We start from the raw sequence: 24,692 nt of genomic DNA, 5'->3' as shown, positions 1-24,692 counted from the left end.
GGGGCTATTAGAGATATGCAACACAGCTTCCACAAAAGAAGGTTGCGTCTTGCAAACTTGATTCAGTTTTTTGAAGAGTTAGTGGAGGAGGATAATCTGGCTAATATTGTTCACCGAGACTTTCCAAAACGCTTCAATAGGATATCTTAACCAAATTACTTCACAAGATAGAATCTTGTGGTATCAATGGAAATTTTATATACTGGATTAGGAATTGGTTTCCTCTATCAGAATGCTACAGCCGATGTTGTGAATCAGCCTAGAGGCTGGTGTCCTCCAGGAACCAGGTGCTAGGCCTACAACTTATCTGCATTTTCATTATAATGATACTGGAGATTCGTGTCGGGTGTAGAGTCAGCAAGCATACAGATGATACTAAAATCTGTGCAAGTGTTAAGACTGTAGAGAAGTGCAATTTCCCACGAAAAGATTTAGCTGCACAATATGCAAATGGCCATGGCCAATAACTTAAATAAATGCAGCGCGATTCATGTCGGTAGGACCAACACAGAATATACTTATTTACAGTCAACAATGCTGAACTTGGTTGAGGGAGTAAATTATCTTGGTGCACAGACTGTTCAAGGCCAATGCACAGAAGCCTTAGCCAAAGTAAATAGGGTATTAGGTTGTATTAATACAACAATATTTTTCAACAGAACTCATAAGGACACCACTCTGCTCATCATGTAAACAGTATGTTTTACCAGTTTACACAGACATAGTTAATGTGATCTTCTGAACTAGTTTTGATTGCATGAAGAGATTAGAGAAGAATTTTTCAGATTTCTTTTCCCCCCTTTTTCCTGTCCCAGGAGATTTCATGCTACTGCAGCCTGGGAAGTGCCTGGTCATAATGCTCCAGACAACGTGAGTATGGACAGGCTTGATAGAGCAGCTGGTCTTTTCCAGCCCATCATTTTGTCTGTGCATATAAATCTTCTCCCACATTGCTCTAGCTATTGGACATTTTTTTTAAATAACAAAAAAAGGACCGTGCTTCTTTCTCTTCTAACTCATGATGTCTTGAGCAACAGGGAAGCACAGCAAAGGCCAATATATATGTGTACAGGTACATTTCTAGAGGAAATCACTGGATAATGCAGCTAGTTATTATTTCCTTAACCTAGGGACAACTGAGGTCAATAGCAATGTCGCCCCACTATTCCTACAAAATAGTCTAAATTCTGTACCAAGCAACAATCAAACCTCCTTATTTTCAATGGCTCAGCCACTCAATTGATCAACTCGAGTCAACAAGGGAAGCTCAAAATTTGTTTGAAACCTAAACAAAGGAAAACCTTTTAATGTACAAAAAGTTAGATATTTCAGTATTTGTAGGTCCATTGTGTTTGATAGTCAAAATGATCTGTGGTCAGTCAAGTAATTAAGTCCTCGAAATACTGCCTCCCAAACTGGATTCACAATCATCAGAACCTATTCCTTTATCAGAAGTTAAAAAAGAACTTTGAATCATTTACATGCACTGGTTCCAGTACATACATAAAAAGGTTAAGATTAAGGGCCCCACCTTTTCCTTAGGACACGGGGAGGTAGAGAGCAAGTTCTTAAAAACAAAGTGAAACTCCTCAAAAACTTCGTTTTGTCTCATTGCAGCAAATTCCAAAGTACAGAACCAAAATAATATATTTGCAAAACAATAAAAGCACTTTTATTCCAGTATTGCTTTTGGATTTAAAGCTGATCTTAATTTCACTGCAATTTTCAGAAAATTGATTCAGTGCTACAATTGACATTATCAAAAATGATTATTACAGTTATCACCAATTTGAAAAAATTCAAAGAGGATTAAGCTTTATAAAAAGATCATTTTACAAAGGAAAGCTATTTTTCCCAGCTTGGGGCATGGTGCAGGAGGGAGGGCTTCAGATGCTTGGGGACTAAGATCAGTCCTAGGTCAAGATTCATCCAAATAAAAGGGATGAGCTGCAACTCAACAGGACTGGGACAAATGTTCTCGTAGGGAGGTTCACATGTGATTGATGAAGGTTGCAACTAAATTGGCAGGTGGTTGCCAGCATTTAGAAAGGGAGAAATAAGGTGCATAAGGGAGTGCATTGGATAGTACTAAAGAAGGAAGTTGTCCATTATTAGATAGGAGCAGACTAAGAAGGACTGCAAGGAATACAAAGACAAGCTTAGAATGCATATTTGTGAATGCACAAAGTTTGGTGAAGAAGGTTGGCAACACACAAGCACAAATAACCATGTGAAAATATGATGTAGCGGCAATAACTGAAATATGGCTTTAAAATAGTGAGCAGAGGGCATATAATATTCAAGGACACAAAGTGTTAAGAAAAAATAGTGATGAAAACAATGGGAGGTGGGGTGGCAGCACTGATTAGGAAAGTCATTGCAGTGTTCAAACGAGAGGATGTCCTTGAAGCCCTTTTCAAGTTCAGAAACAAGACAGAAACAAGAAAGCTATTATCACCGTATAGGGGCTTATTTCACAGGCCTGCAAATTGCGAAAGACAGAGATTTATATCTAAATATACACATCATATGAGGGAAGAGAGCGAGGGGGGCGCGCGTACGCGTGAGAGAGAGCGGGGGTGGGGGGCGCGCGAGAGGGGGGCGCGCGAGAGGGGGGCGCGCGAGAGGGGGGCGCGCGAGAGGGGGGCGCGCGAGAGGGGGGCGCGCGAGAGGGGGGCGCGCGAGAGGGGGGCGCGCGAGAGGGGGGCGCGCGAGAGGGGGGGCGCGCGAGAGGGGGGCGCGCGAGAGGGGGGCGCGCGAGAGGGGGGGCGCGCGAGAGGGGGGCGCGCGAGAGGGGGGGCGCGCGAGAGGGGGGCGCGCGAGAGGGGGGCGCGCGAGAGGGGGGCGCGCGAGAGGGGGGGGCGCGAGGGGGGGGGGGCGCGAGGGGGGGGGGGGGCGCAAGGGGGGGGGGGGCGCGTGAGGGGGGGGGGCGCGAGAGGGGGGGGCGCGAGAGGGGGGGCGCGAGAGGGGGGGCGCGAGAGGGGGGGCGCGAGAGGGGGGGCGCGAGAGGGGGGGGCGCGAGAGGGGGGGGGCGCGAGAGGGGGGGGCGCGAGAGGGGGGGGCGCGAGAGGGGGGGGCGCGAGAGGGGGGGGCGCGAGAGGGGGGGCGCGAGAGGGGGGGCGCGAGAGGGGGGCGCGAGAGGGGGGCGCGAGAGGGGGAGAGAGAAAGAGAGAGAGGGGCGTCAGGGGTGGAGAGAGAAAGAGAGACGGGGCGCGAGGAGGAGCGAGAGAGAGAGAGAGAGAGAGTGGGCGCGAGGAGGAGAGAGATAATATAATATAAAAGATATTAAAAGACATTAATTACCCAAATATTGTTTGGGATAATGTAAGAAAAAAGGGTAAGGGTGGGGCAGAATTTCTGAAATGTGTTCAAGAGAACTTCCTTGGCACGTCCTTGTTCCAGCTCGGAAAGGGCATTGCTGGATTTGTTGGGGAATGAGATGGGCCAAGTGGACTGCGCCCCCTCTCTCTCCCCCCCTCACACACCCCCCTCTCTCTCCCCCCCTCACGCACCCCCCCTCTCTCTCCCCCCCCTCACGCACCCCCTCTCATGCACCCCCTCTCTCTCTCCCCCCTCACGCACCCCCTCTCTCTCTCCCCCCTCACGCAACCCCTCTCTCTCTCCCCCCTCACGCACCCCCTCTCTCTCTCCCCCCCACGCACCCCCTCTCTCTCTCCCCCCCACGCACCCCCTCTCTCTCTCCCCCCCCACGCACCCCCTCTCTCTCTCTCTCCCCCCACGCACCCCCTCTCTCTCTCTCTCCCCCCTCACGCCCCCCTCTCTCTCTCTCTCTCCCCCTCACGCCCCCCTCTCTCTCTCTCTCCCCCTCACGCCCCCCTCTCTCTCTCTCTCTCCCCCTCCCCCTCACGCCCCCCTCTCTCTCTCTCTCTCCCCCTCCCCCTCACACTTTCCCTCTCTCTCTCTCTCTCTCCCCCTCCCCCATACTCTCCCTCTCTCTCTCTCTCTCCCCCTCCCCCTCACGCCCCCCTCTCTCTCTCTCTCTCCCCCTCCCCCTCACGCCCCCCTCTCTCTCTCTCTCTCCCCCTCCCCCTCACGCCCCCCTCTCTCTCTCTCTCTCCCCCTCACGCCACCTCTCTCTCTCTCTCTCTCTCCCCCTCACACCCCCCTCTCTCTCTCTCTCTCTCCCCCCCCTCACGCCCCCCTCTCTCTCTCTCCCCCTCACACCCCCCTCTCTCTCCCCTCACACCCCCCTCTCTCTCTCTCCCCTCACACCCCCCTCTCTCTCTCTCCCCTCACACCCCACTCTCTCTCTCTCTCACCCCCCCCTCTCTCTCTCTCCCCCTCATGCCCCCCTCTCTCTCTCTCCCCCTCACGCCCCCCTCTCTCTCTCTCCCCCTCACGCCCCCCCCTCTCTCTCTCCCCCTCATGCCCCCCCCTCTCTCTCTCCCCCTCATGCCCCCCCCTCTCTCTCTCCCCCTCATGCCCCCCCCCTCTCTCTCTCCCCCTCACGCCCCCCTCTCTCTCTCTCTCTCCCCCTCACGCCCCCCCCTCTCTCTCTCTCTCTCCCCCTCACGCCCCCCTCTCTCTCTCTCTCTCCCCCTCACGCCCCCCTCTCTCTCTCTCTCCCCCTCACGCCCCCCTCTCTCTCTCTCCCCTCACGCCCCCCCCCTTCTCTCTCTCCCCCTCACCTCCCCTCTCTCTCTCTCTCTCCCCCTCACGCCCCCTCTCTCTCTCTCCCCCTCACGCCCCCCTCTCTCTCTCTCTCTCCCCCTCACGCCCCCCTCTCTCTCTCTCTCCCCCTCACGCCCCCCTCTCTCTCTCTCTCTCCCCCTCACGCCCCCCTCTCTCTCTCTCTCCCCCTCACGCCCCCCTCTCTCTCTCTCTCTCCCCCTCACGCCCCCCTCTCTCTCTCTCTCTCCCCCTCACGCCCCCCTCTCTCTCTCTCTCTTCCCCTCACACCCCCCTCTCTCTCTCTCTCTCCCCTCACACCCCCCTCTCTCTCCCCTCACACCCCCCTCTCTCTCTCCCCTCACACCCCCCTCTCTCTCTCTCTCTCCCCCTCACGCCCCCCCTCTCTCTCTCTCTCTCCCCCTCACGCCCCCCTCTCTCTCTCTCTCTCCCCCTCACGCCCCCCCCCTCTCTCTCTCTCTCCCCCTCACGGCCCCCTCTCTCTCTCTCTCTCCCCCTCCCGCCCCCCCTCTCTCTCTCTCTCCCCCTCACGCCCCCCTCTCTCTCTCTCTCTCTCCCCCTCACGCCCCCCTCTCTCTCTCTCTCTCCCCCTCACGCCCCCCTCTCTCTCTCTCTCTCCCCCTCACGCCCCCCTCTCTCTCTCTCTCTCCCCCTCACGCCCCCCTCTCTCTCTCTCTCTCCCCCTCACGCCCCCCCCTCTCTCTCTCTCTCCCCCTAACATCCCCCTCTCTCTCTCTCTCTCCCCCTCACCTCCCCCTCTCTCTCTCTCTCCCCCTCACCTCCCCTCTCTCTCTCTCCCCCTCACGCCCCCCTCTCTCTCTCTCCCCCTCACGCCCCCCCTCTCTCTCTCTCCCCCTCACGCCCCCCCTCTCTCTCTCTCCCCCTCACGCCCCCCCTCTCTCTCTCTCCCCCTCATGCCCCCCTCTCTCTCTCTCCCCCTCATGCCCCCCCCTCTCTCTCTCCCCCTCACGCCCCCCTCTCTCTCTCTCCCCCTCATGCCCCCCCTCTCTCTCTCTCTCCCCCTCACGCCCCCCCTCTCTCTCTCTCCCCCCCTCACACCCCCCTCTCTCGCCCCTCATGCCCCCCCTCTCTCATCCTCCTACGCCCCTCTCTCACCCCCCTACACCCCCTCTCTCTCTCCCCCTCACGCCCCCCTCTCTCACCCCCCTACGCCCCCCTCTCTCACCCCCCTACGCCCCCCTCACGCCCCCTCTCTCTCCCCCTCACGCCCCCATCCCACGCCCCCTCATGCCCCCCCCTCACCCCCCTATGCCCCCCTCACGCCCCCCTCTCTCGCCCCCCTCTCTCACCCCCCACGCCCCCCTCCCCTTTCACTCCCCCCTTCACGCCTTCACTTCCCCACACGCCCTCTCTCCCCCTCACGACCTCACGCCCCCTCTCCCCCCTTTCTCGCCCCCTCTCCCCCCACACGACATCACGCCCCCTCTCCCCCACTCCTCCTTCCCCTCATCCCCCCTCTCCCCCCTTCATGCCCCTTCTTCCCCCCTTCACTACCCCCCTCACCCCTTCACGCCTTCACTTCCCCACACGCCCTCTCTCCCCCCACGACCTCGCGCCCCCCCCTCGCCTCCCTCACACCCCCCCTCCTCCTTCCCCTCATCCCCCCTCCCCCCTCACGCCTTCACGCCCCCTCTCGCCTTCACGCCCCCTCTCATGTCCTCACTTCCTCTCTCTCTCTCTCTCTCTCAACACAAACAGATCAGCTATGATCTTATTGAATGGTAGAGCAGGTTTGAGGGGCCGAATTGCCTACTTCTGCTCTTATTTTGTATGTTTGTATATTCATTGGGATGAGAGCAGAATCAGCCAAATTAAAATGGAACCAAAGACAGGAAAAACTGTAATTCAACAATGGGTGATCTTTAAGGAGCAGATGTTTAGATGCAGATTAGGTACATTCCAACAAGGGGGAAAGACAAGGGAACCAAAGCCTGGACTGCTTGGATGACAAGGGTGATAGATAATATGATTAACACACACACACACAAAAAGAGGATGTATAATGCATGACAGATGAAATTGAGAGGGGAAGCGGAGAAGAGAATTTGGCAATATAATGGCATATAACATAACGGCAATAACATGAAAAGGAACAAAAATCTTCTACTGCATGCATGTAGGTGGGTAGTAAGAGGAGGGGTTGGTCCTATCTGGGGCAAAGAGAATGATATATGCTCACAGCTGCAGGGGAAGGCTAGAATACTTATTGAGTGCTTTGTATCAGTGTTTACTAAGAAAGAGGAAGCTGACAAAATATCAGTAGGAGTGGAGATGGTAGAGTTAATGCATGGGCTGAAAATTGATAAGCAGGATGTACTAAAAAGGCTGGCTATGCTTAGGATGGATAAATTGCCAGGTCTGGATGGTTTGTATCTCAGGTGGCTAAAGAAAATGAGAGTAGAGATAGCAGAAGGGCTTAACATTCCAAACTTCCCCGGATAGGGGGAAGGTGCCAAAGGATTGGAAACTGGAAAATGTGACACCTTTGTTCAAGGACATCCCTAGTAACCTCAGGTTGATCAGTTTAACAGCAGTAATGGGTAAGGTTTTTGAAATAATAATCAAGGAAATAATTAACAGACATTTGAGAGTTTGAGTTAAGGAGAGCCAGCACAGATTTCTAAAAGGCAGACTAATCTAATGGAATTTTTATGAAGTAAGAGAAGGTTAATAAGGGGAGTTAAGCAGATTTTAATAAGACACGCGACAAAGTAATACATAAAAGGCCGGTTAACAAAATAGAGGGCTCATGGAACAGAAGAATTAAAAAACGTTGGCTTAGGAACAAAAAAGAATGAGTCATGGTAAATGGTGATTTTCATGTGACTTGTTCAGGTAAAAATCAGGCAGCCTGGAAGATGGGAGAGAGTGAAGTTCCCCAAATGTCAGTGCTGGGATCACTGCCTTTTTTGATGTATATAAAAAACATGGACATTACAATACAAAGCAAAATATCATGATTTGCCAATGACACACAACTTGAAGGTGTAGCAAACAGTGAGGATACCAATTAACTGTAACAAGATTAACAAGGTTAGTAGAATTGGCAGGCAAGTGGGAGTAGATGGCTACTTCCTAAAATTCTTAAAACTGGACAAAGACTTTAAAAATGCTGAAGCTATTTCTGCCTGTAACCCTGAACAAAAAAGGAGCTTTCTGGCAATATCAGAGAAGATGACACCTCATTTTCTGAAGAGACATTAACTACCCTTATGGCCACAGAAATCAAATTCAAAGGGAATTATACAAAGGCCATATACATTTCCTAAGCCAGGCCTGGCCAATGAAGACTACCAGTTTGCTCGGAAAAAAGGACCTTGCAACCTCCTTTGAAATTCTTAATGGCTGGAACATTAACAATCTCAAGAATCCAGACAAAAGAATATACATCCTTTGTCAAAGCCAAAGAGGAGGGGTGGGAGTCACATGACACATCCTAGCTGGGAGACCCAGTTACACTTTTCCACTGCACTGCTGTTCAGTCTGCCATTTTCCATCTAACAAATGGCAGCTCAGAAAACGGATTCTGCCCAGGTTTGAATACCACACGATGCACTCCCCCCTCCACCATCTACACAGTTTCTACTGGAACTTCTGTACAGTGCCTATAAGACTAATTCATCTCCATACGCTTATCTCATCGTAGAAGTCATCTCTACTGGAAAAATGAATTATCCAACATCAGTCTTCAGCCTGCTGACCTCTGAAAAATATACACCACTGGACTTGGATTCTGGACTCACATGAAACAATAATTCTTTATTCTGCAGTCTTTGCCCTGTAAATCTTCCTTTCTCTATGCACCCTCTTATATTGTATGAGTGCAAAAGGAGGCTACGTTGTGCCCCTCCCCCTCGTGTTTGAGGGCGCACAAATAAACTACCTGTCTAAGTTTCCCTACCTCGAGTTTGTTAAGGGGTTATTAATAGAAATTGGATCACACCAAAACTGAGATTTAGGAAATACGCCACTGTTTATAAAGAGGGAAATCAAAATCGAAACACCTTTCAATTTACAGACAGGTGGCAAGAGGGAATAATCAGGGCAGTTTAAATTAAACCCCTTCCTCGCCATAACAATATCACTGAAAAGAGTAGTTAGCAAGACATATGAGATTTTGGGCTTCATAATTTGAGGTATAAGTATAGAGCAGGGAGATTATGCTGAATCTCTATAAAGCTCTGGTTAGGTCAGTGTTGCTTCCAATTCTGGTCATCACACTTTAGGAAGGATTTCAGGGTCCTTGAGAGACTGCAGAGGCGATTTACCAGAATAGTTCCAGGGATGAAGGATTTTAGCTACACTGTTAGATTGGAGTATCTAGGTTGTTGCCCCTTGGAACAAAGGAGCTGGAGGGTCATTTGATGGAGGAGTACAAAATTATAACAGGTTTAAATATGGTAGACAAAGATAAATGTTCCCTTTAGCTGATGGCGCAGGAACCAGTGGACACAGATTTAAGGTCTAAGCAACAGATGCAGGAAGGACGTGAGGAAGAACTTGCTTTACACAGCAAGTGGCAATGACCTAGAACTCACTACCTACGAGAGTGGTGGTAGGAGACAATCAATGATTTCAAAAGAAAACTGAATGGCACTTGAATGAAATAAAATTATAGGCTATGGAGATAGAGCAAGGGTAGGAGTCTGACTGGATGGCTCTACAAAGAGCTGCACAGACTCGAAGGGCTGAATGGCTTCCTTTTGTGCCATCCTAACCTTTTGAATATAACTTTGGAATGACTACCTGATCTCTCCTTACAGAACAATCAAATTGCATGATGAAATCATCATTTTTGTTCACGTCATCTAAAACAGGATATCTAAAAACAAACTGCACTTTTGGGCCATAACCAAGTACAAGTCAGTTTTCAGAAAAGTGGAAAACATTGGTGGGGGAAAAATGAAAACATTTGTTTTAAAATACAATTTAAAAATTTTAGGGTTCTGGATTAATGTACCGCCATTAGGATTATACATATAGATAGTTGTATAATCTTCTAATGCAAACTTAAGTGAAGATCATGAACTATGGTTGATACAATTGTTTTGTCTCTTTCAAAGAAATGGTTGAGATATTCAATCACTTCAGTATTCACAAAAGCATTGCCATACTCTTAAGTTTTTATTTACAATATAAAAGTTATGTAAACCAGACAAACTACAGAATTATTCACTCAAATTATAGTCAATGTACAGTTTTGAAGTTAAAAGCAAGACATTTAAAATGACCACAGGCACTAAGCCTGAAACAGAAAAGGACTGTGGCCTACTTCCTAATTAAAGAGGTTTAGCAACTTACGTCGGTGAATCCTTTCACTGCCATTATTCTCACCTACTTCATTCCAATGTTAATTCTTCTGTGTTCTTTTACAAAATATCTTGATATAATAAAGAATTTATTTTCCCCAACTTAATCAAGATGAAAAGAGCTCTGTTCATAAGCAGCTTTGAACACCCTGGTTGTAGAAGCTACACGGCACAGTACTTCCTCTATTTGCTAATCTGTGAACTTCAGAGGCTGATATGTAGCAGCTTCCCGGATTGGCTAAAGGGCATGTATATTATAAGAGCTTGCACGGATTGGTCTAGGATCATCGCATATGAGCTCTGTTAGGACATATTATGCTGTGTTTACACACAGGCGCTGTTCTACTTTGAAACAGAATTTTGCAAAGATTTCTTCAATTTAAGAACCATGATATGCACAACTGCTAGTCATATCAGTATATAACAGAAAAAAAGCTTTGCAAATTCAATTTAATACTTGCTTAGGTTGCATGCAATTCACTTGTATCCAGCACTGCAACCTGGCATTTTATCACAAACATTTAGCAATTTACAACAAATATCATAATAGTGCCAAGCAATAAAGGTTTAAGGCAGAGTTTCAACATCAATCAGCACATTTAAAAATCATTTCAATCTTTTAGTTTAAACATCAAGTGCTGATAACATCAAGGTACCTGGCTGCCAGAGGTCAAAGAGGCTCAATCCAACTGAGCATTAAGATGAAAAACAATTGAAGAAACTTGGTCACATGCAAGTGGAATGTTACTTGGGCAATAGTTTGGGAGTTGAGGAAGAAATAAAGTTTTCCCCTTTAAAAACCATGCTCACTGCAGTACGTCCAGAGAGGATATTGCAATGAGATAAAAACAAAAAACTGCAGATGCTGGAAATCCAAAACAAAAACAGAATTACCTGGAAAAACTCAGCAGGTCTGGCAGCATCGGCGGAGAAAAAAATTGATATTTCGAGTCCTCATGACCCTTCAACAGAACTGAGTGAATCTGAGGAAAGGGGTGAAAAATAAGCTGGTTTGGCGGGGGTGGGTGGGGGGGTGGTTATAGGGACAAGCAAGCAGTGATAGGAGCAGATAATCAAAAGATGTCACAGACAAAAGAACAATGAGGTGTTGAAGTTGGTGATATTATCTAAACGAATGTGCTAATTAAGAATGGATGGTAGGGCACTCAAGGTACAGCTCTAGTGGGGGTGGGGTGGAAAGGCTAGCAGGGCATAAAAGATTTAAAAATAATGGAAATAGGTGGGAAAAGAAAAATCTATTTAAATTATTGGAAAAAACAAAAGGAAGGGGGAAGAAACAGAAAGGGGGTGGGGAAGGAGGAGGGAGTTCAAGATCTAAAGTTGTTGAATTCAATATTCAGTCCGGAAGGCTGTAAAGTGCCTAGTTGGAAGATGAGGTGCTGTTCCTCCAGTTTGCGTTGGGCTTCACTGGAACAATGCAGCAAGCCAAGGACAGACATGTGGGCAAGAAAGCAGGGTGGAGTGTTAAAATGGCAAGCGACAGGGAGGTTTGGGTCATTCTTGCGGACAGACCACAGGTGTTCTGCAAAGCGGTCGCCCAGTTTACGTTTGGCCTCTCCAATGTAGAGGAGACCGCATTGGGAGCAACGAATGCAATAGACTAAGTTGGGGGAAATGCAAGTGAAATGGTGCTTCACTTGAAAGGAGTGTTTGGGCCCTTGGACGGTGAGGAGAGAGGAAGTGAAGGGGCAGGTGTTGCATCTTTTGCATGGGCACGGGGAGGTGCCATAGATGGGGGTTGAGGAAAAGGGGGTGATGGAGGAGTGGACCAGGGTGTCCCGGAGGGAGCGATCCCTACGGAAGGCCGACGGGGGGGGGGGGGGGGGTGAAGGGAAGACGTGTTTGGTGGTGGCATCATGCTGGAGTTGGCGGAAATGGCGGAGGATGATCCTTTGAATGCGGAGACTGGTGGGGTACTAAGTGAGGACAAGGGGGACCCTATCATGTTTCTGGGAGGGAGGAGAAGGTGTGAGGACGGATGCGCGGAAGATGGGCCGGACACGGTTGAGGGCCCTGTCAACGACCGTGGGTTGAAAACTTTGGTTAAGGAATAAGGAGAACATGTCAGAGGAACTGTTTTTGAAGGTAGCATCATCAGAGCAGATGCGACGGAGGCGCACACCACCCCCCCACTTCTCCCCCGCCCCACCTTAAACCAGCTTATATTTCACCCCTTTCCTCAGATTCACTCAGTTCTGTTGAAGGGTCATGAGGACTCGAAACTTCAACTCCTTTCTTCTCTGCCGATGCTGCCAGACCTGCTGAGTTTTTCCAGGTAATTCTGTTTTTGTTGAGGATATTACAATGTTTACCTTTGATTAGGTCCAAAAAGCAGTCTTTATAGAGTATAAAAGCAAAAAACTGCGGATGCTGGAAATCCAAAACAAAAGTAAAAATACCTGGAAAAACTTAGCAAGTCTGACAGCATCTGCAGAGAGGAATATAGTTAACGTTTCGAGTCCATGTCACTCTTCAACAGAACTAACGAAAAATAGGAAAGAGGTGAAATATAAGCTGGTTTAAGGGGGCGGTGGGACAGGTACAGCTGGATAGAGGGCCAGAGATAGGTGGAGATAACCAAAAGATGTCACAGACAAAAGGACAAAGAGGTGTTGAAGGTGGTGATATTATCTAAGGAATGTGATAATAGGTGACATTAAGGGTGGAAAGCAGGACAAGCAAGGTACAGATAGCCCTAGTGGGAACGGGGTGGGGGGAAGGGATCGAAATAGGCTAAAAGATAGAGATAAAACAATAGATGGAAATACATTTTAAAATAATGGAAATAGGTGGAAAAAGAAAAATCTATATAAATTATTGGGAAAAAGGGGTATCGGAAAGGGGGTGGGGATGGAGGAGAGAGTTCATGATCTAAAATTGTTGAACTCAATATTCAGTCTGGAAGACTGTAAAGCGCCTAGTCAGAAGATGAGGTGCTGTTCCTCCAGTTTGCGTTGAGCTTCACTGGAACATTGCAGCAGGTCAAGGACGGACATGTGGGCATGAGAGCAGGGTGGAGTGTTGACATGGCAAGCGACAGGGAGTCTGGGTCATGCTTGCGGACAGATCGAAGATCTTTAGAGTATGTATGTTTGTCAATCATTAGAGCGTCATGGATGATGAATACCCCAAACCCTTTTAAGTTAGCTGTATATGCAATGAGTAGGGAATCAAATATCCAAAAAGAATAAATTACTTTAAACAAATATTCACACTACAGCCCTGACTGTTTATAGCTGATGCATTCATGTGAACGTTATTTGCCTGCTATACAAGATGGCCAGTATATCAGGGTAATGCTGTGACATAGTTGCAGTATATGCAATAGTAAACTAAAAAAAAATCTGCCCACACAATACTTAGTGGACATCCTTAAAACCCAGGAAAGCATGACTTCATTAATCACCCTGAAATTCAACGTAGAATTCTTTGCTCTGCACACATAGCAAGCTACAAGCAATTGTTTTAAGCAACATTACATTGGGAAAAATCAGGAGCAGGCACGGGCGGGTGCACCTCCGAACAGCGCCCCTGAATGGGGGCGCGTCGCCATTTTACGTGGGTAGGCCAATTAAGGCCTGCCCAGTGTGACGTCCACTCGGAAGCGCTATGCATTCCCTGTGCGGTCAGGAGGCATTCCCTCAGCCGGGAGTGCGCTCTTTTGCGTATGCATGCGAAAGAGCGTACAGATCTCCCTGAAGCTAAGCGCTACTTCAGGGAGATCAGCTTGGAATTAAAATTTGTAATACAAATGATAAAAAAATTTCCCTGACGTCCCCTCATGTGACACTGTCACATGATTTGGGACATGTCTATAACTTTTTCTGAAACCTTTAATAAAAATTTAAATACCCTCATGAAACCTCATCCCGTCTCATGGATGAGGTTTCATGCTTTTTGCGAAGTCCACCAGCGCTCCCAGCCTGCCCGCCAATCTTAAGGTTGGATGGGCAGATCCATTAATGGCTTTAATTCGTTTTTCAATGGCCTCAATAGGCTGTTGACAGGTCGGCGGGAACGCAGCTGACTCGGCTATGCCCCCGCCGACCTGAAAATGGAAATGACACGGGGTGACGTCAGGAGCTCCACCCTATGTCCCTATGTGTTCCTGCGGCAACAAGCAGGCCCCACCCCTGCTCGCCAACCGGAAGATCCTACTCATTAAATAGGATGAATACAATTACTTTGGACAGAAGAAATTGGATACTTTTCTGTTCAGAGCTATAAGATTTTTGTCATCCTTCTTACAGTATTTCAGTTATTACAGCACTAATATAGCAGAGATAACCATGATGGCTGGAAGGAATGTGAAATTAGGATACTGGGAAGGACATTTAAGATCAGATTTCAGGGCTTTCTACTTTGACTCAAAAGCCACAATTAAGTGCTTGAACTTTAACTGGTGATATATTTGCTTTTCCTTTTCTTGACTACTCAGACTAGATTTTAAAAAATAGATGTCAGTAAAAAAAAAGGCATCAGTTTTAATATCATTTTTTTTAATCCTGTTTGGGATTAAAGCTAAAACATTTTTGTTTTTCTTGATAAATCCAGCCTATGTGATCGCAGATTCTGTCAGGAATAAACAGAGCACTGCAAACGCAACAAACAGCAACTTTAAAATTGACCTTAATACAAGTTGATAATGATTATATTGCTTTGCTACAACAACTCATCGACACCAACACCCACCCAGAACCCTCCACGCCTGCCTGTCCCTCTGTCCCCATCCCGTCTTCCAATCCTAGCCCCGGCCATGTAATCACCATACGCCCTGACCTTCCCCTCTCTGATGCTGAACGTTCAGTGCTCAGCAAAGGACGTAGTTTCATACCCTTACGCCCTCATCTCAAATGAATTTCGGGCTCGGCACGATGCTGAACTCTTCTTCCGCTGCCTTCGTCTCAGTGCTCACTTCTTTGGTCAGGAGTCCTCTCCCCGTTCAACGGATCCTTTTACCCACCTCCAATATTCTCCCTCCACCTGGGCCCCTCCTTCTGGATTCTTACCTTCTCTTGATCTTTTCATTGAGAACTGTCAGCGTGACATTAGTCATCTCAATTTCTCTGCTCCTCTCACCCACTCTAATCTGTCTCTCTCTGAACTTGCTGCACTCCGTTCTCTCAGGTACAACCCTGACATTGTCAACAAACCTGCTGACAAGGGTGGTGCTGTTGTTGTCTGGCACACTGAACTCTACCTCGCAGAGGCTGTGCGTCAACTCGCAGACACATCCTCCTACCTCCCCCTGAACCATGACCCCACCACTGAACATCAAGCCATTGTTATTAACCTCATCTCCTCTGGAGATCTTCCTTCCACAGCTTGCAACTTCAGTCTCCCAATCTCGGACAGCCCGCTTCTACGTCCTACCCAAAATCCACAAACAGGACTGTCCCGGCAGAACGATCGTGTCAGCCTGTTCCTGCCCCACGGAATTCATTTCTTGCTATCTTGACTCCATTCTCTCTCCCCTTGTCCAGTCCCTTTCCACCTACATCCGTGATTCCTCTGACACCCGACATCATATCAACAATTTCCAGTTCCCTGGCTCCAAACCGCCTCCTCTTCACCATGGACGTCCAATCCCTCTACACCTCCATCACCCACCAGGATGGTCTGATGGCTCTCCGCTTCTTCCTCGAACAGAGGCCCAAACAATCCCCATCCACCACTACTCTCTTCCGTCTGGCTGAACTTGTTCTCACACTGAACAATTTCTCCTTCAACTCCTCTCACTTCCTCCAAATAAAAGGTGTGGCTATGGGTACCCGCATGGGCCCCAGCTATGCCTGTCTCTTTATGGAGTATGTGGAACATTCCTTGTTCCAGTCCTACTCCGGCCCCCTCCCACAACTCTTTCTCCGGTACATCAATGATTACTTCGGTGCTGCTTCATGCTCTCGCCTGGACCTGGAAAAATGTATTAATTTTGCTTCCAATTTCCACACCGCCATCATTTTCACATGGTCTATCTCTGACGCTTCCCTTCCCTTCCTTGACCTCTGTGTCTCAATTTCTGATGATAGACTGTCCACCAATATCCATTACAAGCCTACCAACTCCCACAGCTACCTCGACTACAGCTCCTCACACCCCGCTTCCTGTAAGGACTCCATCCCATTCTCTCAGTTTCTTCGCGTCCGTCACATCTGTTCTGATGATGCCACTTTCTAAAACAGTTCCTCTGACATGTCTTCCTTCTTCCTTAACCGAGGTTTTCCACCCACAGTGGTTGACAGGGCCCTCAACCATGTCCGGCCCATCTCCCGCGCATCCGACCTCACATCTTTCTCTCCCTCCTAGAAACATGATAGGGTCCCCACTTATCACCCCACCAGCCTCCGCATTCGAAGGATCATCCTCCGCCATTTCCACCAAATCCAGCATGATGCCACCACCAAACACATCTTCCCTTCACCACCCCTGGCAGCATTCCGCAGGGATAGTTCCCTCCAGGATACCCTGGTCCACTCCTTCATCACCCCCTACACTTCAACCCCCTCCCATGGCACCTTCCCACGCAACCGCAGAAGGTGCAACACCTGCCCCTTTACTTCCCCTCTCCTCACTGTCCAAGGGCTCAAATACTCCTTTCAAGTGAAGCAGCATTTCACTTGCACTTCCCTCAATTTAGTCTACTGCAATCGTTGCTCCCAGTGAGGTTTCCTCTACATTGGAGACCAAACGCAGACTGGGTGACCGCTTTGCAGAACACCTTCGGTCTGTCCGCAAGCAACGGCCTTGTCTCCAGAGAGCAGACACGGAGGGAGGAGCACCGGAGCGGTGAGTATAAATCTAGCTTACCTCGGGGATTCGCGGTCTTGTCTCTAAGGAGCAGCCTCAGAGGGAGGAGCACCGGAGCGGTGACCTCAGGGCACAGAGTAACTGAAGCCAAAACTGAAAAAAGTGACGTCACAGGAAAGCTGTGACCTGATTTGGTGCAGATTTCCTACCAACCAATTTGAAAAAAAAACACTGCAAAACTAATTAATAAATTAATTATCTAATTAGAGATGCCTGGGCAGGTGATGTACTGTAGCTGTATAATATGGGAGCTGGCAGATCCTATTGCGAGCCGCAGTGACCACATCTGCAGCAAGTGTTGGTTGCTGGAGGAACTCCAGCTCAGAATTGATGAGCTGGAGTCCGAGCTGAGGACACTGCGGCACATCTGGGAGGGGAAGAGTTACCTGGACGCTTTGTATCAGGAGGCAGTCACACCCGGTAGATTAAGGATGAGCCAGCTGTCCAACAGGTACGAGGTACTTGCTCCCTGTGTGGATGAGGAAGAGGGCTGTAGGGAGGATGAGCCAGCTGACCATGGCACTGTGGCACAGGAGGCCATTCAAGAGGGGGGAGAAAAAGGACAAGTGGTAGTTGTAAGGGATTCTATAATTAGGGGAATTGATAGCTTCCTTTGTAAGCAGGATCGAGAGTCCCGCATGGTATGTTGCCTGCCTGGTGCCAGGGTGAGGGGCATCTCTGACCGGCTTGAAAGGATATTGGAGAGGGAGGGGGAGGATCCAGTTGTTGTGGTCCACATTGGGACAAATAACATAGGTAAGATTAGGAAAGAGGACCTGTTTGGGGATTATCAGGAACTAGGAACTAAATTAAAGAATAGGTCCTCAAGGGTTATAATCTCCGGATTACTACCCGAGCCATGTGCAAATTGGCATAGGGACGCGAGAATAAGGGAAGTAAACACGTGGCTAAAGGAGTGGTGCAGGAAAGAGGGGTTCCATTTCTTGGGGCACTGGCATCAGCATTGGAACAGGAGGGATCAGTACCGCAGGGACGGTCTCCACCCGAACCGATCTGGGACCAATGTTCTAGTGAAAAGGGTAAATAGGGTGGTCAACAGGACTTTAAACTAGAGGGGGGGGGGGTGGGAAGAGGGTAAAACTCCAACAAGTATGACTAATGGGAAACAAAGCAGCAGGTTAGTGTCGGGGGGGGGGGGTGGATTCAACTACATGGAAAATTATGAAAAAAACTGAAAAGAAAGGAGAGCCCAGAGGAGGCTATTAAAGTCTCCAGAACACAAAATAGGACAGAGTGTTTGGAAGGGGCTAGGAATCTAACTTCAAGCACTTCAGATAAAGGGACGACAATGAGAAAGGGGACGGGAAATACAGGACTGAAAGTGTTGTATCTGAATGCTCGCAGTATACAAAATAAGGTAAATGAGCTTGTGGTGCAGATTGAAATTGACAGGTACGATGTGGTGGACATTACGGAGACATGGCTGCAAGGGGATCAGGACTGGGAGATAAATATCCAAGGATATACATCCTATCGAAAAGATAGGTACGTTGGCAGAGGGGGTGGGGTTGCTTTGTTAGTAAGAAGTGAAATTGAATCGATAGCAAGAAATGATTTAGGGTCAGATGATGTAGAATCTGTGTGGGTAGAGTTGAGGAATCGCAAAGCTAAAAAAACCATAATGGGAGTTATGTACAGGCCTCCGAACAGTAGTCAGGATGTGGGGCACAAGATACACCAGGAGATAGAAAAGGCAAGGTTACAGTAATCATGGGGGATTTCAATATACAGGTAGACTGGAAAAATCAAAGGTGAAGGAACCCTTAGGAGAAAGTGACCATAATATGATAGAATTTACCCTGCAATTTGAGAGGAAAAAGCTGGAATCAGATGTAACGGTATTACAGTTGAATAAAGGCAACTACAGACGATTGAGGGAGGATCTGGCCAGAATTGACTGGGAGATGAGCCTAGCAGGAAAGACAGTGGCAGGAGTTTCTGGGAGTAATCTAGGAGACACAGCAAAAATTCATCCCTAGATAGAAGAAGCATACTAAAGGGTGGACGAGGCAACCATGGCTGACAAGGGAAGTCAGGGACAGCATAAAAGCTAAAGGGAAAGCATATAATGCGGCGAAGAGCAGTGGGAAACCAGAGGATTGGGAAGCCTACAAAGACCAACAAAAGACAACTAAAAAAATAAGGAGGGAGAAGATTAAATATGAGGGTAAACTAGCCAGTAATATAAAAAAAGATTGCAAGAGTTTTTTTTTTTAGATATATAAAGGATAAGAGAGATGCAAAAATGGACATTGGGCCGCTGGAAAATGACACTGGAGAAGTAGTAGTGGGGAACAAAGAAATGGCGGAGTAACTGAAAAGGTACTTTGCGTCAGTCTTCACAGTGGAAGACATGAGTGACATTCCCAAAGTTCAAGAGAGTCGGGGGGGCAAAGGTGAGTATGGTGGCCATTACCAAGGAGAAGGTGCTAGGAAAACTGAAAGTTCTGAAGGTGGATAAATCACCTGAACCAGATGGATTACACCCCAGATTTCTGAAGGAGATAGCTGAAGAGATAGTGGAGGCCTTAGTGACAATCTTTCAGGAATCACTGGAGTCAGGGAGGGTCCAGGAGGACTGGAAAATCACTAATGTAAGCCCCCTGTTTAAGGAGGGAGTGAGGCAAAAGACGGGAAATTACAGGCCAATTAGCCTGACCTCAGTCGTTGGTAAGATTTTAGAGTCCATTGTTAAGGATGAGATTTCAGAATACTTGGAAGTGCATAGTAAAATAGGGCAAAGTCAGCATAGTTTCATCGAGGGGAGGTCATGCCTGACAAATCTGTTAGAATTCTTTGAGGAGGTAACAAGTAGGTTAGACAAAGGAGAACCAATAGATGTTATCTACTTGGACTTCCAAAAGGCCTTTGACAAGGTGCCGCACAGGAGGCTGCTCAGTAAGATAAGAGCCCATGGTGTTAGAGGCAAGGTACTAGCATGGATAGAAGATTGGCTATCTGGCAGGAGGCAGAGAGTGGGGATAAGGGGGTCCTTCTCAGGATGGCGGCCGGTGACTAGTGGAGTTCTGCAGGGGTCAGTGTTGGGACCACAACTTTTCACTTTATACATTAATGATCCAGATGAAGGAACTGAGGGCATCCTGGCTAAGTTTGCAGATGATACAAAGATGGGTGGAGGGACAGGTAGTATTGAGGAGGCGGGGAGGCTGCAGAAGGATTTGGACAGGTTAGGAGAACGGGCAAAGAAAGTGGCACTTGGAATACAACGTGGGGAAGTGTGAGGTCATGCACTTTGGTAGGAAGAAGAGGCATAGATTATTTTCTAAATGGGGAGAGAATTCAGAAATCTGGAGTGCAAAAGAACTTGGGAGTCCCGGTCCAGGATTCTCTTAACGTTAACTTGCAGGTTGAGTCGGTAGTTAGGAAGGCAAATGCAATGTTGGCATTTATTTCAAGAGGACTAGAATATAAAAGCAGGGATGTGCTGCTGAGGCTTTATAAGGCTCTGAGCAGACCACATGTAGAATATTGTGAGCTATTTTGAGCCCCGTATCTCAGGAAGGATGTGCTGGCCCTGGAGAGGGTCCAGAGGAGGTTCACGAGAATGATCCCAGGAATGAAAGGCTTAACATATGAGGAACATTTGAGGACTCTGGGTCTACACTTGGTGGAGGTTAGAAGGATGAGGGGGGAATCTAAATGAAACTTACAGAATACTTAGAGTGTTCTGTATTCTCTTACAGAATACTTAAAGGCCTGGATAAAGTGGACATGGGGAAGATGTTTCCATTAGTAGGAGAGACTAGGACCCGAGGGCACAGCCTCAGAGTAAAGGGAAGACCTTTTAGAACAGAGATGAGGAGAAACTTCTTTAGCCAGAGAGTGGTGAAGCTATGGAATTCATCGCCAAAGAAGGCTGTGGAGGCCAGGTCATTGAGTGTATTTAAGACCAAGATAGATAGGTTCTTGATTGGTAAGGGGATCAAAGATTATGGGGAGAAGGCGGGAAAATGGGGTTGAGAAACTTATCAGCCATGGTTGAATGGCGGAGCAGACTCAATGGGCTGAATGGCCTAATTTCTGCTCCTATGTCATATTACCCAGATCTCCCTGTCGCTTGCCATTTCAACACTCCACCCTGCTCTAATGCCCACATGTCCATCCTTGGCCTGCTGCATTATTCCAGTGAAGCTCAACGCAAACTGGAAGAACAGCACCTCATCTTCCGACTAGGCACTTTACAGCCTTCCGGACTGAATATTAAGTTCAGCAATTTTAGATCATGAACTCTCTCCTCCATCCCCACCCCCTTTCCGATCTCCTCCCCTTTTTTCCCCAATAATTTATATCAATTTTTCTTTTCCCACCTATTTCCATTATTTTTAAGTGTATTTCCATCTATTGTTTTATCTCTACCTTTTTCGATTCCTTCACCCCACCCCAACTAGGGCTATTTGTACCTTGCTTGTCCTGCTTTCTACCTTTAATTAGCACATTCCTTAGATAATATCACTACCTTCAACACCTCTTTGTCCTTTTGTCTATGACATCTTTTGGCAATGTCCACCTATCACTGGCCCTCTACCCAGCTCTACCTGCCCCATCACCCCTCTTAAACCAGCTTACATTTCATCTCTCTTCTATTTTTACTTAGTTCTGTTGAAGAGTCATACGGACTCAAAACGTTAACTGTATTCCTCTCCGCAGATGCTGCCAAACCTGCTAAGTTTTTCCAGGTATTTTTGTTTTTAATAATGGTTATGCATTTTTGCCATAAGTGATTGCCCATTTTAACCATGGATGTTTTAAGTAGTAGTGACTGTACTGGCTTTCAACAGTTGTTCCTGAGGAGTTAATACATATTTAGGTACATAGTAATACATTGAAGTTATAACAGAGAAGCAGGCTGTTCAGCTCATCAAATATTATGAACGTTCTATCCTCCCTCAATCAATGACAAAAGATCTAGAGGGGTAATAAGGAGGTTTATTTTCTCCCACTCAGTGTTGTCAGGATCCAGAATGCTCAACCTGAAAAGGTGGTGGAAATGGATACCATAAATAATTTTAAGAAGGGAGTTGGGCGGTACTGAGGAACCTGCAGGGTTACAAACAAAAAGCAGGTGTGTTGGTCTTAGCACAACCCCTCTTTCAAAGAGCCAGCATTGAGATGATGGGTCAAATAGAAACACAGGACATAGGAACAGGCCCTCAAGCCTAAGTCAATGACCTAATGTCTTTGCGTCATATCCTTACTACCTTTGGTTAAAAGAAATCAATCAACCTCAAACTTAAAATTAATAACTGACCTAGCATCAACTACCATCACCTTGGTGTCTAGAAGTGTTTCCTAACTTCACTCCTGAAAGGGCTGGCTAATTTTTAGGCTATATCCCCCAGTCCTAGGTTCCCCATTGAGAAGTAGATTCTGCCTACTCCATCATTTCACTTAATATCTTGAAAACTCTGATCAAATCAGCCCCTTAATCTTCTAAATTCCAGGGAATATGACCCTAGTTTGTGTAATCTCTCCGCATAATGTAATGGCCTAATGTACAGGAAGTACATGATCCTATATGATATAAATTACAAGTTTTGCTGCTTTCTGAGATGGAGAGAGGAAAAGAGTGAAGCAGAAATGCAACCTAAAATAAAGGCAACAAGGACAGGTGTCTCACAAATCTGCCCTTGGAGACTATGAACACAAAGAAATTTGGGAAAACATAATGGGTGCCACTGGGCATGTCTCTGATTTTGCACAACTTAAGCACTACCAGAATCATAATTTAACAGCTTAATTAATACATTCCCATCAACAGTCAATTTTAGAAACCTATAAGATGGTGAATTGCAGGCTGTAACCCATGTCCTGTCACTCCTATGGCTAGTGATTTTACAATTACTGTGCTAATCAAGCTGTCTTAAAATACAAAAAATGAAACAGAAACAAAACAGTAAAATGTTAATCAGAATTTTTATAAATGGTATGAACAATCAAATATTATTTTTAATAAAGTATTTTATTCCAGGAGGATACCTGCACAAGGGAAACAAAACTAATAAGTTTGGATTCTTTTGCAGGGGGTAATTATAAAAACTCCACCTATAAAAATTATTGTCAGTATATTAATTTGCTTATCCATCTTATTTATTCTTCCCCTGCAGAAACCCTCCTCCATGCCATTTTTACCTCTAGCCTTGACAATTCAAATGCTCTCTGGCCACCTCCAATCTTTGATCCTCCATCAACTTAAGCTCACCCAAAACTCCATATCCTAACTTGCACCATGTCCTGTTCACCCATTACCCTTGTGTTCACTGATTTCCATTGGCTCCCAGTCTGGCAACATTAACTTAAAACTCATCATTTTCAAATCCCTCTATTGCCTTACCCCACCCCTCCAGCTTGAAATCTCCTCAAACTTTTCAACCCTCTGAGGTCTCCATGTTCCTCTGAGTCTGGCCTCTTGTTCTTCTCCAATTTCAACTGCTCCACAAATGCCTACAGCTGCCTGGAGCCAAAGCTCTGGAATTGCACCCCAAAACCCCTCAGCCTATCTATCTCTCTTTTCTCTTATAGGATGCTCTTTAAAACCTACCTCTTTGATGAAACTTTTTTATCTGTCTGAATATTTCCTTGCATGGCTTGGTGTGAAACTGTTTGATAATGCTCCTTTGAAATGCCTGGTGATGTTTTAAAAAGGTGCAATGTAAATAAACTTAGATGCTGCTGTATAGTGATCACATGAATGCATGCGCACAGACTCAAGAGCCACATGATGTGATCCAAATTGGTTTACAGTCCTCACTGAGCTCTGTTAAGCAGCTCATATCATGGCATAAACTATTCTACATACAGCAGCTGTAGGGAGCTTATTTTTAAGCAGTTACTAGATTGTTGAACACAGAAACAAAGAAACAGAGTTACAGCTACAGCACATTGTGTCTGTGCTGATCTAAAAAAGAGCTATCTATCCTAATTTCAACCTCTAGCTCTTGGCCCATAGCCCTGTAGGCCACAGCATCTCAAGTAGTATCATAGAATCACAGAATGTGATTTACAGCACAGATGGAAACAATTTGGCCCGTCGTGTCCATGCGGACTCTCTGCAAGAGCAATTCATCTAGTCCCACTCACCCTCCTTTTCCCCATAGCTCTGCAAATGTTTCATTTTCCAATAATGATCCAATTCCCCTTTGAATGCCATGATTGAATCTGCTCTACCACACTTTCAGGCAGTACATTCCACATCCTAACCACTCGCTGTGTAAAAAAAGTTTTCTTCATGTTGTCATTACTTCTTTTGTCAATTAACTTTGTAAGAAACATATCTTTTTATTTTTGTTGGATATGGATTAGGATTACAATGCCTGCAGGTTGAAAGACATGTCCACTTGAACAGGTTGCGATATGCATACACTGTTGTAGTCCTGGAACAGAGTGTGCTGGAAAGGAATCCTGGACCAAGAGAGCTGCCTGCCAACAGCATTTTAATTGGCTCCTGACCAGGCGACCAAGGCTGTGTGTGAAGAGCAAGGCAGCAGAATAGCTCCAAGCCTGAAAGTTAAAACACCTAAAGCCTCTTTCTCCTATCTGTGAAAGATTACAGTACTTCCACAATAGCTAGCTAGTTTGTCTTCTCATATCTCTATAACCTGCTCTCTCTGAAAACCCCTGTCAAGAGGCAAAGGGGAAAATCACCGTTAAAGGCATTGAAAGGCAAGCACTTGACCAGTGAACTAAAGACCGAAAAGTACTGGAAGACCACCTTGTGTAATAAACAAAGAACTAAAAGGAATTTGGAAGACATCGATCAAGTTCAACCCATTGAATCCTGTATTCCGGAATTGGTGCTATTGAACTGTTTTATCCCACCCTTAAAATCCATGGCCAGGATTTTTC

At 47.0% G+C, this 24,692-nt stretch overlaps 1 protein-coding gene across 9 annotated transcripts in view; it reads right to left on the bottom strand.

Annotated features, from left to right (window-relative positions):
• osbpl9 (oxysterol binding protein-like 9) overlaps positions 1–24,692 on the bottom strand; it is a 289,515-nt gene that overhangs the window by 124,521 nt on the left and 140,302 nt on the right. For 3 of the 9 annotated variants that reach the window (XM_041208305.1, XM_041208303.1, XM_041208306.1), the window contains exon 1: positions 9,973–10,179. The exons of the other annotated variants lie outside the window; for them this stretch is intronic. Coding sequence is in view for 2 of the 3 variants with exons in the window: in XM_041208303.1 (XP_041064237.1) it covers positions 9,973–9,996 (24 nt within the window). In the remaining variant the exon portion in view is untranslated. Of the gene's footprint in view, positions 1–9,972; positions 10,180–24,692 lie in introns of those variants that run through there. 9 annotated transcript variants of the gene reach the window in all.

This window comes from Carcharodon carcharias, chromosome 16 (assembly GCF_017639515.1).
Source record: "Carcharodon carcharias isolate sCarCar2 chromosome 16, sCarCar2.pri, whole genome shotgun sequence".
NCBI lineage: Eukaryota > Metazoa > Chordata > Chondrichthyes > Lamniformes > Lamnidae > Carcharodon > Carcharodon carcharias.
This window is presented reverse-complemented; position numbering and strand designations above follow the sequence as displayed.